Source organism: Lichenostomus cassidix, chromosome 7 (assembly GCF_008360975.1).
Source record: "Lichenostomus cassidix isolate B80296 chromosome 7, HeHo_3.0, whole genome shotgun sequence".
Lineage (NCBI taxonomy): Eukaryota > Metazoa > Chordata > Aves > Passeriformes > Meliphagidae > Lichenostomus > Lichenostomus cassidix.
The window spans coordinates 27746873-27763761 of NC_139488.1; the positions used below are offsets into that span (position 1 = coordinate 27746873).

The 16889-nt window shown below is 39.4% G+C and overlaps 1 protein-coding gene across 3 annotated transcripts in view; it reads right to left on the reverse strand.

Annotated features, from left to right (window-relative positions):
• MYLK (myosin light chain kinase) overlaps positions 1 to 16889 on the reverse strand; it is a 193562-nt gene that overhangs the window by 10722 nt on the left and 165951 nt on the right. For all 3 annotated transcript variants that reach the window (XM_085066961.1, XM_085066964.1, XM_085066965.1), the window contains 5 exons: positions 15730 to 15765; positions 15537 to 15630; positions 14339 to 14542; positions 9941 to 10158; positions 4415 to 4538 (listed from right to left, as the gene is read on the reverse strand). In XM_085066961.1, coding sequence (XP_084923087.1) covers positions 4415 to 4538; positions 9941 to 10158; positions 14339 to 14542; positions 15537 to 15630; positions 15730 to 15765 — 676 coding nt within the window. The remainder of the gene's footprint in view (positions 1 to 4414; positions 4539 to 9940; positions 10159 to 14338; positions 14543 to 15536; positions 15631 to 15729; positions 15766 to 16889) is intronic.

A 16889-nucleotide genomic window follows, 5' to 3' on the forward strand; every position in this document is an offset into this window, starting at 1 on the left:
GTTTCCACTTCTAAATAAAGAAGAAATATATTTTATCCTCTAGGAGTTCCTTAACATTTATTGGTCTTGTTCTAACATAGCTGAGTGCAGACTTAGAAATGTTAACATGGAAAGGGTGCAATATGAATGCAAATCTCACTGCCTATGTAACAAACACCATGACATTTCCACTGGAAACCTTTGCATTAAGACTCCCACTAATCCAGGGTTTGCAGGGATGGCTTTGCTGCTTGTCTCAAAGAGTCAGATTCTGAGCCTTCCTCTGCCTGCAGTGCTTGCAGCACCCAGGGGCACTCAGCTCCTCCTGACAGTCTTTGCCTTGCCCTGGCAGTACAAAAAGAGTAACAGATCTCAGTGTGAACATATCTTGGTATCTGCTTCTGATAAACCTGTGCAGGGAATGTCAAATAAGCACATGATGATGACACCTACACCCTGCAGATCATGTAGTGAATTAATGTTTTTTCAAGTGAACTAAAGCAAATAAATAGTCTCAGGGTACTTTGTCAGAGACACACATTTAGGGGACATTTAGCTTAGGGCTGACTGACTCCCAGACTGGTCCTCTCTGGAAGAAGCAGAGTACTGAGTCCCTGTGAAAGAAGACAGCTCACTGCTGAAGCAAGGCTGTTATTGCTGTTCTCATCCTTGTTTCACATACCCAATGGATTAATGAGGAGTTTGCCAGGGCCACTGAACAAATAAAACATTTTCTTTTGAGCAGTACAGTCTGACATTAAAGCCTTCCTAACTTGGTTTGAGGAAAGAACAGGGAGTCCTCTCACATCTTTAATATAAAGAGGTATGAATTTTAATAAGACATGGAGCCAAGTGTAAGCCAGCAGTGTCTTGCTTTATCAGGGTTCCAAGTCAGCACACCCAAAAGATGAATGATGCCGAAAGATCTTTCAACCAACCCAAACTGCCAAACAAGGGAGAGGTAGCAGCAGTGATGAACAACACAATGGATAAAAAGGAAAGGGAATGTTTGAAGAATCAGGGTGTGTGCCGTTAGGAAGGTGCTGAAGGAAAAGAGTATGTAGCAAGATCAAATGTGATATTAAAACACAGCCTAAGATAAAGTATATTAAAAATATTAATTGACAGAGATCAACTACACTGAAAAGATAAACACTGCCTGGCACTGATAAAGAAAGGAGAGATATTGGAAAGCAAGCAGGGGTTTGAATCAGCCACAGAAAATTCCTCCCTGAAACTACTCAGATCCCTATGGTGCCAGAACGAAAAGGGGAATCCACATTCATTGTATGCCCATGCAGTGCTGAAACCTTGGACTGAAGATTGGTTTGAAATAAAAATTAGAAACTATACTAAATATTCCAAAAAATTCAGATTTATCATCAGAAAATAACTAGAAATTAAAAAAAAAAACACACAAATTCAGAAATGCCTAGAAGAATAAATGGAACAGAAAAAGCTGGAAAGAATTCAGGAGGTTTAACCTTCATTAGATAAAGATTATTGTAAATGCAGAAAGAAACACTGAAATAGACATAAATGGAGATGATATATACAAGCTATAATATTTGTGGCCTGTTATTTCAAAGGCAATAGATCAACTTAAGTATGTGGAACAGTACTGTGATGCAGAACAGGACAGAGAACAAGATAAAAGTAGAAGATAAAAAACATGAGGTGGAGAATACAAACGGAAATTTAAGGAAGAACAAAGACAGATGAAGAGACAGGACTGAATAAGTTATCCAGGAAGATTAAAAGGATTTAATATATATCTTAGAAATGTGGAAAGGGAACCCATGAACTGTAGGATGGAATTAAGTCAGTCGTGCCATAAGGAAGACAGATGCAGCATCCCAGCAGGGAGAGCAATATCTGTACTTACATCTGCATAGCAGAGGGCTGCAGAGAGGTTTTGCTGCAGTGTTTTGGAGGAGTGCTGTCACCCTGCTTCCTACTTGAGATTACATCCCAACCATTTATTCTTCTGCAGGGAAGACCCTTCACTTGCCAAGATCACTTTAGCAGCTCTCTGCTAAACCCAGTTTGTGTTTATTGTTGTGCAGCACATCATGGAAACACAGTCACTTTCTAGGCAGGTGTTATGTCAAGTGATGCTGTAGTGTATTCCCTGCTGTTTGCCTTGGGACAGATGATGGACACAGCAGCTTTGGGCCATCAGCTGCCTGCAGCAGAGCTGCCCTTAAGTCCAGTGCCTGCATGGCCCCATGGCAGGGAAGAGGGGATGCAAATGCCCAGGTACAAGCACAGTGCTGGTGTGAGAGACACCAAGTGAGTTTTGCACTTCAGGCATGAGATTTGGCAGTTCTGAGCTTACAATCAAAGTGGGAAAGCAGAGCTGCAACTAAAAAGAGATACAGTTCTCAATGACTTTTATTTGCATTCTGTAATGATGATGTGATAGTTCATTTTGGATAACGGCTCGTAGCTGTGAGTCTGTAAAAATAGCTGGGCTGTAGGAAAGTTAAGACAGATTGGGAACCCCTGTCACTCTGGGGTGGGCAGGGAAGGTCCAAGCCATTACTCACAGGTCTTCCCTAACTTCTATTACTTTATTTTTACAGGCAAGAAACACAAAAGCTGATTATCACTGCTAATCATTACCATGTCAATAGCAATGCATCCATTTTTTTTTAAATTCATTGTGTTTGGGTAACGCAGTTTCTCCCTCATGATGGGTTAAATGAGCTTAAATACACCTTAGCAAACAAGTAATTTCGTAATATATTTCACAAGGCGTATCAGATCAGTGGAATGAGTGTAACACCACCCTAACCCCATCAGCCGAATGGGACAGCATCCAAATACTACTTGGCACAGAGAAACTGGGAAGAAGCAGACTGGGAAGAAGCAGACCGGTCTTTGGGAAGACACGTCGCCTTTCCCCACCTGTTCCACCTGCTCCCCGTGCTTTGTCTCGGTCGATGCCGCAGCTCCCTGGCTGCGATCCGCGGGAACGCTCAGCGCCAGCACCGCCTTGTGCCTCGCTGCCGAGGCTGGCAGCCCACGGAAACTCGCCGTGGGATAGCAAGAAGCGCCCCGAGAGCCGCGGAGCTCCCCAGTGTCGCAGAGTGTCCCGGCGCTGTGTCCCCAGGCGGCGCTGCAGCACCGAGCGATCCCCTGCCCGACCCGCCAGCCCAGCCCGGAGCGCAACTCGGGCTTTGCCAGCGCGCCGCTGCCTGGGTGGTCTGCATCCCTGGAGCTACGGAACGGCCCAAAGCAGCTTCCAAGATCGAGGAAGGAGTGCTTGGAAGTGAATGGAAAATAGAAATCCTGTAAATAAACTGGCAGAGCGAAGTGACCTTGAAGAGAGGAGCACGCTTTGCATCTGAAGCAGAAGATAACAGAAGTATTCCCACTCTTTGCTGGGAGTGAGAGGGAGTTGATGTTAGTGGCTTTTGCGTAGGCCAAGTAAGGAAATGATGTTGCTTAGTTTGGAGAGGAGAAGAGCATGAACAAGTGCAGGCTCATGAGAAAAGCAGGAGCGTAGAAAGACTGAGTAAAACTGAGGCAAACAACTGCACTGCCAGGTGTCAAGGAGCAGGACAGCCAGGGCAGAGGGGACTCTAATAAAGGAAGGAAGGCATTGAGAGGAGTCTTTTAAAAGAACCAGTGCAAAGCAGATCTGCTGCTGACTTACTACTGAAGCTGGAACGAGGGAGAAGGAGCCATGCTCCAAACAAAGCTTCTCTTTTCACTTGTTTATATGGCATCAAATGTGTAAAGTCACAGCTGGAAGGAAACCACTTGCTGTTCTAGGCATGGACATACTATTTCCATATACATTCTCTAGAATAATTGATGTTTATAAGAATACATTATCAAATCCTATATAAAAATCAAATCTAATACTGAAATATGTAACCAAGAGCTGCAGCTAACCATCCTCTAAAATGTTGCCATGAGCTCGATCCATGCAGCTTATAAAATGTATTTATCCAGTGGCTTGTGCTTGGTAATAAATGAAAATGCACTGTGAACAGATATGGTAATGCTGGGATATTTCAGTGTGTCCTGTGAGACCCCAAAGTTTCACAAAAATTTTCTCTCTTGGAGTGAAAGAATGGAAATTTTTGGTTATTAGTGCATGCCCAAACATTTTTCTTTTAACATCTGGAAAGGAAAAATAGTTTGAAGTTAATAATAAAATGGTCACATTGTCTTTTAAATGAGATGAAGCATTGCTGGTTTATGATGTAAGATGTAGAACACGAAATAGCTGAATTTCCAGAACTGCCAGTTCTGCAGTTTACCAGTTGTACCCTTCAGTGAAAAGAGAAATTTTATTAAACACGCTGGAGCTGCTAATTAGAACACAAAAGGCCCGAAAGCTTCAGAAAACTTCAGAAGCTCATGAAAATTTTGTGTCCTCAGCAACTGTCAGGATTTGTGTTAAGAATAGCAAAGTACTCACAAAATGTAGCAGATAACTCCTATACTCCACATATCTGTTTCATATCCAATAGGTTCATAGTTTATAACTTCTGGAGCCACAAACTCAGGTGTCCCAAAGAGAACTTTCAGAGAGCCTGCATTTTCTGTGAAGAATGAAAGAGAAAACCATTAACTGCTGCATGTACATTTTTAAAAACAGTTATTCTCCAGTAACTGGAAAACCAGTTTTGCCCTCATACTTGTGATTTTGTTAAAGATCCTTATCAGAAGAAATGAATGATGCCTAGATTGCTTTTTCTTAGCTGATATATGCATAGCAATAAAGGATTATTTATTAAGCATCCTCAAGCACACAGCACTGTATAAGGCACATAAGAAGGTTCATATTGCAAGGAGCTTCCACAAGACCAAATCTATGAAAGAGGAGAACCATCAGTATTTAATTCAGATTTGTATGTCCTGAAGTACAAAAGTGTTTGAGCCTCCATCCCTTTAGCACCTGCACAAGAGAACTGCAGGACTCCAGTGTTAGAAAGAAGTTACAGTCTTCACAAATTATCCAAGATTTATCAAAGCTTGGGGATCTCCATGTTGTGGTAAAAAACCCCACAAAACTGCTAAAATTGTAATAATAAGAAATAACTATTTAAATCCAACACATTTTCTTCTAATGTCAACAGGAAAGAAAATCAATAGTGGGTTGCACTAAATGTCTCCTAAATTTGAAGTGGCACAGGCCAGCAGTGACATGAAAAGAAGCAGATGATGTGCACCAGGCAGATCTTTACCTCTCAGGTAAAACTGGACTTGGGCATGCTCTCAGAACCAGGCTGCCTACAGGCACACCTGAGGTGAAGGGGAAGCACAAATCACCAGCTGTCAGTCATGACAGCTTTTATTCATCTGGCCTGTAGCACAGATATTCTACATTTTCTCTCCTTAAACACACTGTGGATGTTTTTAAAATGATCTACAGTGAAGCTACAGCTACCAATACGAACTGAAAGAATGAGGTCCTGAGACAGGTGAAGTGGCTTGACATTCTTCTTGTGCTGACCCACCAGTATTGCCCTACTGGAAAATTCAGTGATGGAGGGAAGAGAAAAACCTGATCATAACCAAGTACTGCCAGTTTACGCTGCCATATGTCTACCTTCTAGTATAATGTGAAACACAGCGTAAGTCTTTAAGTTAGACATTCTTAGGCAAATCTCAGCAGGCTCCTTTTCATCTCTGCTCATTCTAAATCTGATGAGAAGAAGAAAATAAGCAAGGTCAGAAGGAAGAAAACTAAGGAATAGATTAGGGACTGGTGGGTGAAAAAACAGATCCCAGTAATAGAATTGTATTGTAAAAATATAAAAATGTCAGAAAATAAATTTTTTCTCGCTTGAAGCAGGCTTGGATTTAGTTGAGAAACTCATGTCCAGTCTGCACATGTGCTTGAGCAATCAGTGTATGCCTTAAGTGAGATTCATTGCATTAAGTTTATCTTTTGTGCAAGAGCAGCAGCCAGATTAAGCACAGTAGAATGTCCCAGGGAGGAACCACTGTTCTCCCAAGGAGATTACCATCTAAACAAAACAGATATGGATGGGAAGGAAAACAGATGTAACACATTCCAGTCCTGCTCCTGTTAAGGTTACCACCAGTACAGGGATTTGTAGCTCTACAATCAAGAGAAAAGTTTAAAAAAGCCTCAAACAGCAGCAAATCAAAGTTTTGAGGAGTCTACAAAAAAACCCCACCTGTCCACAACACTGAATCTTAACAGAATATTTTTATTTAGCAGAATTTAATCTATCAAGTTTTGCAATGTAAATGCTGATCCTAGTGCAGACTGCACTCCCAAACTTTGCTCCTTTGAAAGCTCTCAAGGCACTTCATGAAATGTAATCAAACACCTGAGGTCTTTGGAGGTACACTAATCCCCAGCTTACCAAATGAAATCTGAAACATATATGGGGTTAATAACCTGCCCAATGGTTGAACACCGTGCTTGAGGCAACTTTTGAACACAACCACAATTCACTCACAGTCATGCCAATTTCCCATTTCAAATGCTGTGAAACCCTTTCTTGCTCTGTTCAGGTATGGTTATAGTAAATTAATTGCAGAAACCTCATTTTCAAATGTTTTCCCTGTTCCCACCATGCAGGGAGTACCCATTTTTAGAGACAGAAACAGAGAGAAGAATGCCTGGGAGCAGCTGCAGGAAATTACCCAGATCCTCCCATGCAAGCTCACCAACATCAAGACCCTCCTGCCAGATCTCTGACTATCCTTTAAAAAGCACATTCAAAAACTATTCCACAACATCCCTACAGTCACATAATCAGAGTTTTCTTACTCCAGCATGTATGATACTTTTTCTAAAGTGCAGTTTAAAATGACTTAGCCTAAAAGAAGGGCAATGTGTTCTCCACAGTGGCAATGAAGAGTGAGAGATCACTCTTCCTTTTCCAAGTGCAAACGGGAAGCCTAAGATTCCATTTTCCCATTTGCCTTCATTTTAAAGTGGACACATATTTTTTTCAAACTGTCCTTACAAGAAATCACTGAAATTTATCACAATGAACCTGTTTTCTAAAAGCTTCATCGTGATCGTCCAAGTCTCAGGCTCAGATTTTCACATCCAAGTTTGGAGGCTTTTATGTGCACTGTGTAAACTACCATGATCAACTGTGTATGCAAAAGGCTGGTGTATGAAATGTGCTGCCCATAGGTCAGAGAAATGTGGGGTTTTTTTTGAAAATATGGCATTTGAGTGCAAGCATACAGTGTGAAACAACTGACACAGCATTTTCTGTGTATAAAAGAAAAAAGAAAGGAAAAGAGTAAGCCCCTTTCTATGCAGTAATATGTCAAATCTTTACCCAGTTGTTTACAAGCTTAGTACACAACTAGGATCTGTGTTTAGATATCCCTTAGTTCAGATAGAAAGCTGACAAGCTAGCTGGAAACTGTTGCTGACACTGTGTATAATCAACTGATTAAAAAAAAATCTTTACAGTACTCAAAAACCATTCTCTTTTCTCCTCAAGAGGTTTATCTTAAACAATTTTCTACATGTGTTCCTCAGCACACCAAAAAAGGTCAGGAAAATATCCCACTGCAGCTTTGGTATTTCCTGACAGTGCAAGAGAACTAATTAGCTGCAGAGGATGACTGCAGAAGGAGCTGGTCCTAATATCTTTAAAACTGATCAAAACACTGAATATTTAGAGGCTCTAGTTTGCACTAGTTGTAAAAAGTTAAATCTCAGGAGTTGAAGTGCAAAATCAGCCACTGCTCCCTTCAGCAATCCCTTGGCTGAGGAGTTTCTGCTCAGTCAGGGTCAGGTCTGCAGGATGAGGGCTCCAATCCCACATCTATCAACACCAAAGTGAATTTGACAGCCAATTTCAAAATCACAAAGCTTGAAGGAACACAAGCAGAGGAACATGTGCTCAGTGCACCACATAAGACAACTGGCAAGAAGCAGGCATTAGTGAAAAGTGTTTCTAACAATTTTCGTAAGTAAATGAAAGAGTAGAAGTTGTTTTCTACTTTTGGAAATCATCTCAACTGAAATGTTACAACTGTCTTTGCAATTAAAACAGTGCTTATGCTTGATGGGCATGGAATGGAAGGGCTCTTTCTCTTCCTGGGGAATGCCACACACGATGGAGTTATCCATTGTGGCATGCTGATGAATAGCAAATACCTACAATGGAACCTGGCGAGAGTTAGCAGCATATTAAGCCAAATGAATGTACAGTATTGTAAAATCAGAACCAGCATCAGTGCCCACAGCTCTCATCCTTCTACATAAAGAGACATTATCTAGAGATTTCCTCCTGGCATGACTGGAGCAGCTCACAAGCTGGTGTCAGCTGTGCAATGCACTGTGATGCCACAAGATTAACAGAAAAATGGGAAAACAGGCTACTGAAAATAGGATCTGCCTTTTGCTAAGTGTGGGTTTAACTGTGGTCTGAAGTAAAAAAAAGTAGCTGAAGAAGTTTCTATAAAAAGGGCATTCTGTGTTTACATTATATCTCTTGTTGATGAAATCCACTCAGAGCAGCAGTAAATGTACAGTTTTCAGGCTGACAGCTGGAACATCATGGGTTGAAATCTTTCACACACCTCTCACACAAAAACATCAGAACTGGAACTTAGTTAGCAGTGCTACTGTTTCCTGAACAAGAACAAAATCAGTTCATGTTCCCAGAACACTTCTGGTTCCATACTGGTGAAGGAACAGAAATGGCAATTATTTCCTTTTATAACAAATAAAATAAGCATCTTATATCTGAGTTAACAGTGTCCATGTGACCAAGATTCATTTAATACACTTTTGGAGCAGAACATCATCTAAAATTCTTCAAAGCAGACTTCTTTTCCTCTACTCATCCAACAAACCATTCTTGGTTTGTTTTTGTAAAAATATATTCTTGGGAATGCAGTAGTCTGTTACTTAAGTGTCGAAAGAAGTAGGATGAACAACATTTAGGCAGATAAAAAAAAGTAGGTAATAGTAATTCACCTTTACTCTTTCAAAACTCAGTGTTCAAAAATCATTAAAACCAATTTTTAATACTTTTTTAATGAGGGAAGGTTAAAGATTGCAAGTAAGAATCCAGTTGTCAGCTCCTTTATACAGAGAGTAGGAATTTGTATGTTATCCCAATCAATTATTGTCAGGAGAGCCACAGATCTCAGAACTCCCAGCGTAACAGGTTCATAAACTATTGTTGTTCCTTTTAATTCCTGGAATGATTTTTATTTCTTTTGTGAAAATACAAGATTAAAAAAGATCACTCTGGGATGTTGATATTGTTTAACACTGAAAACACAGCTGAAGGGTTGCTTTTTAGAGCTGAACAATATGAAGACAAGAACCTTTGAAAGTCTTTGGCTTTCAAGTTGCAGAGCATGTTGGAAGCTTAGACTAAAATGAATGATAGAAAGCAGCTAAAAAGCAGCTTAGGAAGAGGAAGGGCTTGTCAAATGGAATTTCCCCTTAATGGATTATTTTTAAGTAGTGCTCTTTATAGAATTCCTCTGATGTTTAACATGTATGACAATATCCTGCTGTTTAAGATAAGAAATGATAAAAATAATGGGAAAATAGAAATCAACTGTAATTATCTGAAGGACTTCTAGAGCATCACCTTAATTCCTGCTATTAAAGAAGTTTCAAGGATTTGTAATAGTAATGAAATATTTATTTAGAGAGTTAGTGCTTTATGGTACCAAATGTAAATGTTTTTTTACATTACTATTATTGTGTATTTTCCATGGAATCTATAGGGATACCCTGCTGTAGAAACAGGCAGATTGTGTACCCCTCACTGCAAACTCCTCTTGAAGATGAGGTGCCCTACTCCCATTCTTGAATGTCTTCTTTTTCCCTTTTCTATTTCTTCCTATAACCAGAAATATTCATAGAAAACATCTATTTACTCTTTATACATGAAGGAATACAATAAGTAACATGAATTACTGTTGGGCTGCCCTTTCCCCATTGCTATATTGAAATAGGCAGAGAATTCATTACCTAATCTTCTTGCAAGTCCAAAGTCAATGAGTTTGATACTTGTGCCAGTCTTGTTGACACACATGATATTTTCAGGCTTCAAATCCAAGTGGACAATACCCTGCTTATGAATGTACTGAACTCCTTCTGAAATCTGCTTCATGTATTTAATGCACTCTCTCTCTGTCAGTTCAAAGTCTTCATCAATGATTCGTTCAAAAAGTTCTCCTCCAGAAACCCTGTGAAAGACAGAATAAAAAGAGGACTTCTGTAAAACAATCATTTGGGGAGTAATCAAACTCTTCTTTTTTTTTTTTTTTTCAGCAATACAGAGAGTTCAAACTTGCAGTAGTCACTTTAGGCATTTGCCATAGACACAAGGATCACGTGGGAAGAATCCCCTCTTGTGTGTGGTATAAATCAATGGATGCTTTCCATTCTGAATCTCTGTCACATGTGAGAACTGTGCAACACTGATGCTGTTATTCCAGGCAGTTGGGATTTACATTCAGCCTTTAGGACTGGGTCACCTGCAGCTGGCAGTGAAGTGTGTGCTCTGTGATTGCTTCCCTGCTGACATCTGTCCCTAACACTGCTCCTGACTGAGCACACATTTCCCACTTCTTCCTTTCGTCCTATGATCCATTAGTGCACAAGTGTAGATAACATAATTTAGAAATAAAGAACACTAAAATACATGGAGTGGGTCCCAGTGAAAGGGGACAACACTTCAAGCAGATGAGCAAAAATCTGGGAAGAAGTGAGACTGAGAGTGACAAAGGCAGAGGAAGGAAGAATTCCAATGATTTTGTTAATTGGAATGCAAAGCTCAGAGGTTAAATTACTGACCCAAGTGAGCTCAGAGGGAATTTCCTCCTCAGCTATGACAGAAGAAGGATATAACCCACAACACTTTCACTGTTGGTATTTTTAGCTGAGTCCTCATCACACTCCTTGTAGGTCAACTCCATTTTTATGCTAATTTAAGATGTGAAATAATTGGTCTTTCCAGGGTAACATTCTCCTGGATTGAACTGTTTGTGCAACTGAAGTGGGATGTTTTTAACCTAGATTTAATACAGCATAATTTAAGCTGTGGCTTGTTGGTTTTTTTGGGTTTTTTTATTTTTTTAAAAATTTTGTTCTGGTTAGTGTTTGTGTTTTGGTTCAGTTTGTTTGGGGTTTTAGTTTGTTGCTGTCGTTTGTTTTTGTTTTTTTTTTTTTCAATTCTGAGTAAGCACTCAACTGGTTTATCTGCTTGTATCCAAAGATGGGAAATACTTTTTTCCTATGCTGCTGGTGAATAACCCATAAAGAAAGGAGCAAATGGTGAAGAGCAGCTTTGCTTTGAGAAATTAAACACACCATGGTCTTTATATGGTTTATTATTTTGCAGGGTTCACGCCTATTGCCAAATGCAATTGCACATTTCAGTTACAGAAAGAAAACACACAACTGAAAACTGGCCTTGCCATGTTTGCAGGTTGCCAGGAACATGATTATATCTCTCATGTACCAAATTGAAATTGAAACATCTGCAGTTCTGCATGTCTTTGCTGCTTCAGCTATAAGACTTCAGAAAATATGTAACTAGAAATGCTACTTCAGTTTCCTATGAATATGAAAACAGTTAGAAGAGCATATGCTTGACAAACTGAGAGGTTACGTTGGATTAGAGCACATTTGTAACACAAAGCAATAGTATTGCCAGACCTATTGAATAAACATTCAGGGGATCTAGTGTGTTGTTGCTTTGCTAAGACATTAACCAGTATGGGTGTTTATGAAAACATCTGCAGGCAAAATGTTTATATCTGGAGTACTCTGCAATTCCAAATGATAATTATCTTCATATGAAAATGTATCAGTAGTTTTTGACTGTTTAACAGAGATAATGATGACTTATTTGTACTATAAAAGTGCCATCCTTTTCAGCTCCCTAAAGGGAAAACTTCTCAGAAATTGTACCATTGTCTCAAGCATCACTTTTTAGCAGATTTTTGTAAATTAACTACTGTTAATACATCTGCCTGCTGTTTTTAGCATGGGAGCTCTCAACACTCTGGTAGCAATGGCAGATTAAACTGCAATGCATTTATGGAATAAATATTATTGCATTTATATCAGGAGCCAAATCCTGTTTAATTTTTGCCAGGTTAGGAAGTGGAATCAGACCAGTGTGGATGAGATTCTACACATACAGAGGAGGAGAAGTCAGCTTTGTTCAAACAGTTACAACTAGTTCAAAATCTAAATCTTTATTCTTTCTGGGTTATCTTCTTTTCAGTCATCTCTACATGAGTCATACAGGAAAATATTCATGTCTATAGAGTCACAGAATACACATCTAAGGTTTTGGTCCAGGAGGAACAGTGAGAAGAATCTACCTTAGAGTTGCCCAGGCAAATACTCAACTGCTTTTTTAAAAATCTACCTTAGAAAAAAAGAGAAGACCTAAGTAACTTGTACCAGCTTAAATCATATCAAATGAATGGAGCTTAGTGCTGAGATTTTGCTCCAATACTCTTAATTTGTAATACAATAATCTTCTTTTGATCTATGTCAAAATAAACTAACTATCTGAAGTATATAAAACTTTGAGGCACTTAGCTTCCAGTGCTGAATTACATTTACAATATGCTACTGTTTTTCAGATTTATTTTTTCCACTGAGATGCTTATGGTGGAACCAATATGTTCCTATATTTGAAAAGGAAATGCCTGAGACTTGCCCTGACTTCCAGTAAATGTTAGATGGAACGATTTCCAGGCAAGAGCACATCATTACAGTCTTTGATTTAAAAGTAATAATAAAAAAATCTAATTTTATTTTAAATATGAAATCAAACCATATAAAGTAGTGTAATGAGACATATTAAAAGCAGAGAGTATGAAGTTTAAAGGGTTCCAAGAAAGGTACAGAATAAAATTAAAATGAACAATTTAAAATAAATACCAGGAAGAAAAGTGTAGGAGTGCTTCTCATCAATTTGAGTAAAAGGCGAGTCACCGCTAAAATCTGATTTAAAGGAGACTGATAGCAGGTGACCTTGATTTATTTGAAATGCATGCATTTAAACTCTGATGGAAGTGAAGCAAACAGCTTCGATACTAAGAACTTTTGAAGGTATTTCCCACAACTTCTTTGATGTACAAAGAAATATATTAATGGCTAAATCAGAAATGATCCCTTGGAGGCTCTTCATCAATACAGGTGCAGTCGCTGGGCTGGGTTGTGTCAGCTGGGTAACCTGACAGTAGAGAGGCTACCAAGTTACCTGACACAGGTGTCACACAAGCATCTCCCTGCCCAGACCAGCTCTGCTGCTGCTCAACACAATGGAAATGTCAGTGTTGGGACAGAAAACAGAAAAGGTGGCCACCCAAACTAAAACCACATCCTAGTGAGACTGGGTAACAAAACTACTTTAAGTTTCATTGCAGTTTTCTGTATTTTTAAAGAGCAAAACCTCTTTGCTGTCAGGGGGGAGCTAATGGAGTGTAAAGCCATATGCTATTCCAGACTCTTTATACATCTCCCTGTTTTCCATTAGGTCTGCCAGCTCTCAGTTCCAAGCTAAGTAGGGTTCCCTTCCCTTACCACCATCAGTTTGCCCAACTGCTCAATTTAAAAATAAAAACACCTTCCTGCACATAAGCTCCAGGGTTGTAAAATCCCATCTCTGAAATATGCCAGTGCAGTAGTAGTTTGCACATAATCTAAGCAAGTGCCAAGCAAGCGGAATAGATGTAAAGTCTCTTTTGCCTCAAACAATTTATATCTTAGAACTTCCAGCCAGCAAAAAAACTGCTTCTGCTTGCATCAGAGAGCACATGAAGTAGGTGTGGCAGCAGAACTGTAACTAAAGTCACTTTTTGGGAAAAGCATCAGCACAGATCAGGATTTAATTCTTTTCCCAACTGGTACTGCCACAAGTATGGGATTCACACTAAGCAGGTGCATTATGGATGGTGCAAACCTTGGTCATGTTGGCCATTATTTTTTGTGAAGCCTGTTCAACACATGTTTACAACTGCCTTAAGTAAAAAAAGTTCTCTTTAAACACATTTTTGGTTCTAAACGAAAGTCCAAAATGCAGCTAATTTTTTACTCACCTCTCCCAAGCAGGCAATAACAGTAACCTGCAAAACTCCACCACATCTACTTTAAGAAACAAGCAGACTAGACAATAGAAACTGTAGTACATCTTTACTGATTTTTAAAAGATTAATGCAGATTCACTTACACAGTTCAAACAAGTTGGATAAATAACTGGAAAAACTTACAAGGTGTGAAAATCATCCAGGCCCTGCAAATTCTGAAGCATTTGACAGTCCCATGGCTGTAAGTTGATAGTTTTGTACACACAATTATTCTCAATATTATTAACTTTGTTAGTGTGCTCTGCTTTATACTTACATTTCCAAGACCATAACGATGTTGGCTTTTTCTTCAAAGGCATCTACACACTGGACAAGTTTTGGATGATGCAGGCAGTTCATGATGCTGATTTCATCCCTTATGGCTTCTTTTTCCTTAGCAGAATATGCTTTGAAAAATTTTCCTGCCCAAACTTTTCCATTCTTCTTTTCAACAAGCCTGAAGACTTGGCCAAATTTTCCCCTGAAAATATATAACTATTTCCATAAAATGTTTTTGCAATATATGGGCTACCCCAAATAGCAACAGTTTACTAAATATTCCAGTACAATTGCATTCTAAAATAAAAGTGTCCTAATATAAAGTATTATTCTATACTGATTTTATGCAGAGCAACCTGCAAGAACTTTTGAATGAATACCATGTTTAGAGATACTCTGCCATTCCAGTTAACGAATCTTACATAGGAGGGTTCAAAAACTAGACCCCTACCTGGCTTTAATTTAGGTCTTTCTGCACAGAGTTTTCTGTAGGTCATACACCTCTGAAGGGGCAGCAGATGAGACATCTCAGGTACAGGATTTAGGTGAAATCAGAGTCTGAATGCTCAGTAGTATTCAGTACAATTGTTTACCATTGCTGTAATGTACAATTCTACCTCTACGTTACACTTCTCAGGATTTGTTAATGGAGCACACAGGATCCCCTGGCCTTCAGCACTGATCACTGAAAGATTATCATGGCCTGCAGTTCACACCACCACGAGCTGAGGCCCTGAGAAACACAGCCAGGCTAATCACTGACCTTCCCCCAGCAATAGTATTAATGCTCTTGGGATTATGGCTGCTGTCAACAGAGATTCCAGCCCGTGGGCAGGATAATCTTATTACCACTAATGGATATAATGGAAATGCAAGTACACAATGCAAACCTTTTTTTTTTTCAGATAGCTTTTAGGACACTGAAAAACGAATGAATCCTCTAGCTTTGTTCATTTGTGGGCTCTGCTTTTCTCGCCAGAAATACATGTAGTGCCTATTTAAAATTATCAGCTAATAGGAGCAAAGGATCTTTATGGAGTGGAGGCCAACATATGTTAAAATCTATTTTTACCACAACAAAGGAGCCCAGCTGGAATGTTGAAAGTGCATGACAGTCAAAGAATAAATGCACATGATTTTAAAACCAACTGGTAGCCTTGAAAGCTGTGTCTTCAAAAGCACAGTGCAGTACTTACGATCCCAGCCTTTCTTCAATGTTATAGACATCTGACACCTTCTGCTCAGTGTTGATCGTAACTGTCCGATATTCCACCTCTGTTTCTTTCCCCTCTACAAATAAGTATTAAGAACCATGATTGAAAATCTCCAGAAAATGAGAGCGAAGCACACAGATTTGCATTTGTCCTATTTAAAACATGCACTTCTTACCATCGTCAGATAGCTCCGCTTCGTCCTCTTTAGGTTCTGTGATGAAAATAAAAAGACATTAATAACTTTTTATATGGGATATGGCACTTATGTAAGATAGCCAAATTTTTCATAGTGATGTGGACAACTGATAGACCCTGTGGTAAAGCAGCAAAAAGCAGTCAGGGAGTTTGTGCACTAACTTCATAATTAAAATCTCTTCACCACTTCTTCATCACTATTGACTATCCAATCACAATCAAATCACCATTTCTGAATAAATCAAGTTCATGTGGTTTGCAGTACTTGTAAATTATACCTGCCTACTAGAAGCATCAGCATACTGCATCAGTTCAAAGTCGTCTCAGAAATACCTTTAGGAATGCCTCAGGGAAACATGTAAGAAATTAAAAATAGTGAAATCAGTAACACTTCTGGTTCAATGACAATTTCTTTTTGGCTTTGATGTGCCTTTTTTGGATTGTAAAGGCAAAAGTTAAGCAAGTTTGTACATGAAAAGATTCCTTGCAAAGCATCCAGACAAACTTTTTGGACTCAAGATATTGAGAAAATTTGAACAGCATGCATTCCCCTGTGCATGGCTAAATTCTGTAACCATTGAGGTCCAAAAGGAGCCTCAGTTCTGCAGGCAGACTTAAAGACAGGTGAACCCAGTGACCTAAGTCACAGTATAAGCTGGGCTGAGTGTCCTGATTTTCATTTCAAATTTTCAAATACATGAACTGCCAGTAGCACTGCTTTTTGCCAGCAGGTATGAGGGGAAAGGGGCTACAGCTGGAATGTTTTTATACATACACTGCTTGGGCTTGCTCCTAAAACCTGTGCTGTGACCAGTAATTTGAGAAACTGCAAAGGCTCTTTGTTGCACAGTGACCTGTTCAATTCTCCCTGTAGCTGCTGAAGCTGCACTTCACCATTGTGGAGTGCAAGCCTAACCAAGGGATTTATCCCTGCTGTGTCAACAGATCTGTGTTATGAAACATTAATGCAGTACTCAGGTGCTGTTAGGTGCTTTGGAGCACAGAGTCAGATGCAGCGGATGAGAAGAAAACAACAGAAATAAAGGGTGCAGGCTGAGCAGATAGCTGCTCTGAGGCACCACCCTTTCACATCCTACACAAAATGCTGCCTCTGCATGCTGGTAGCAAAGCTAGTCAACT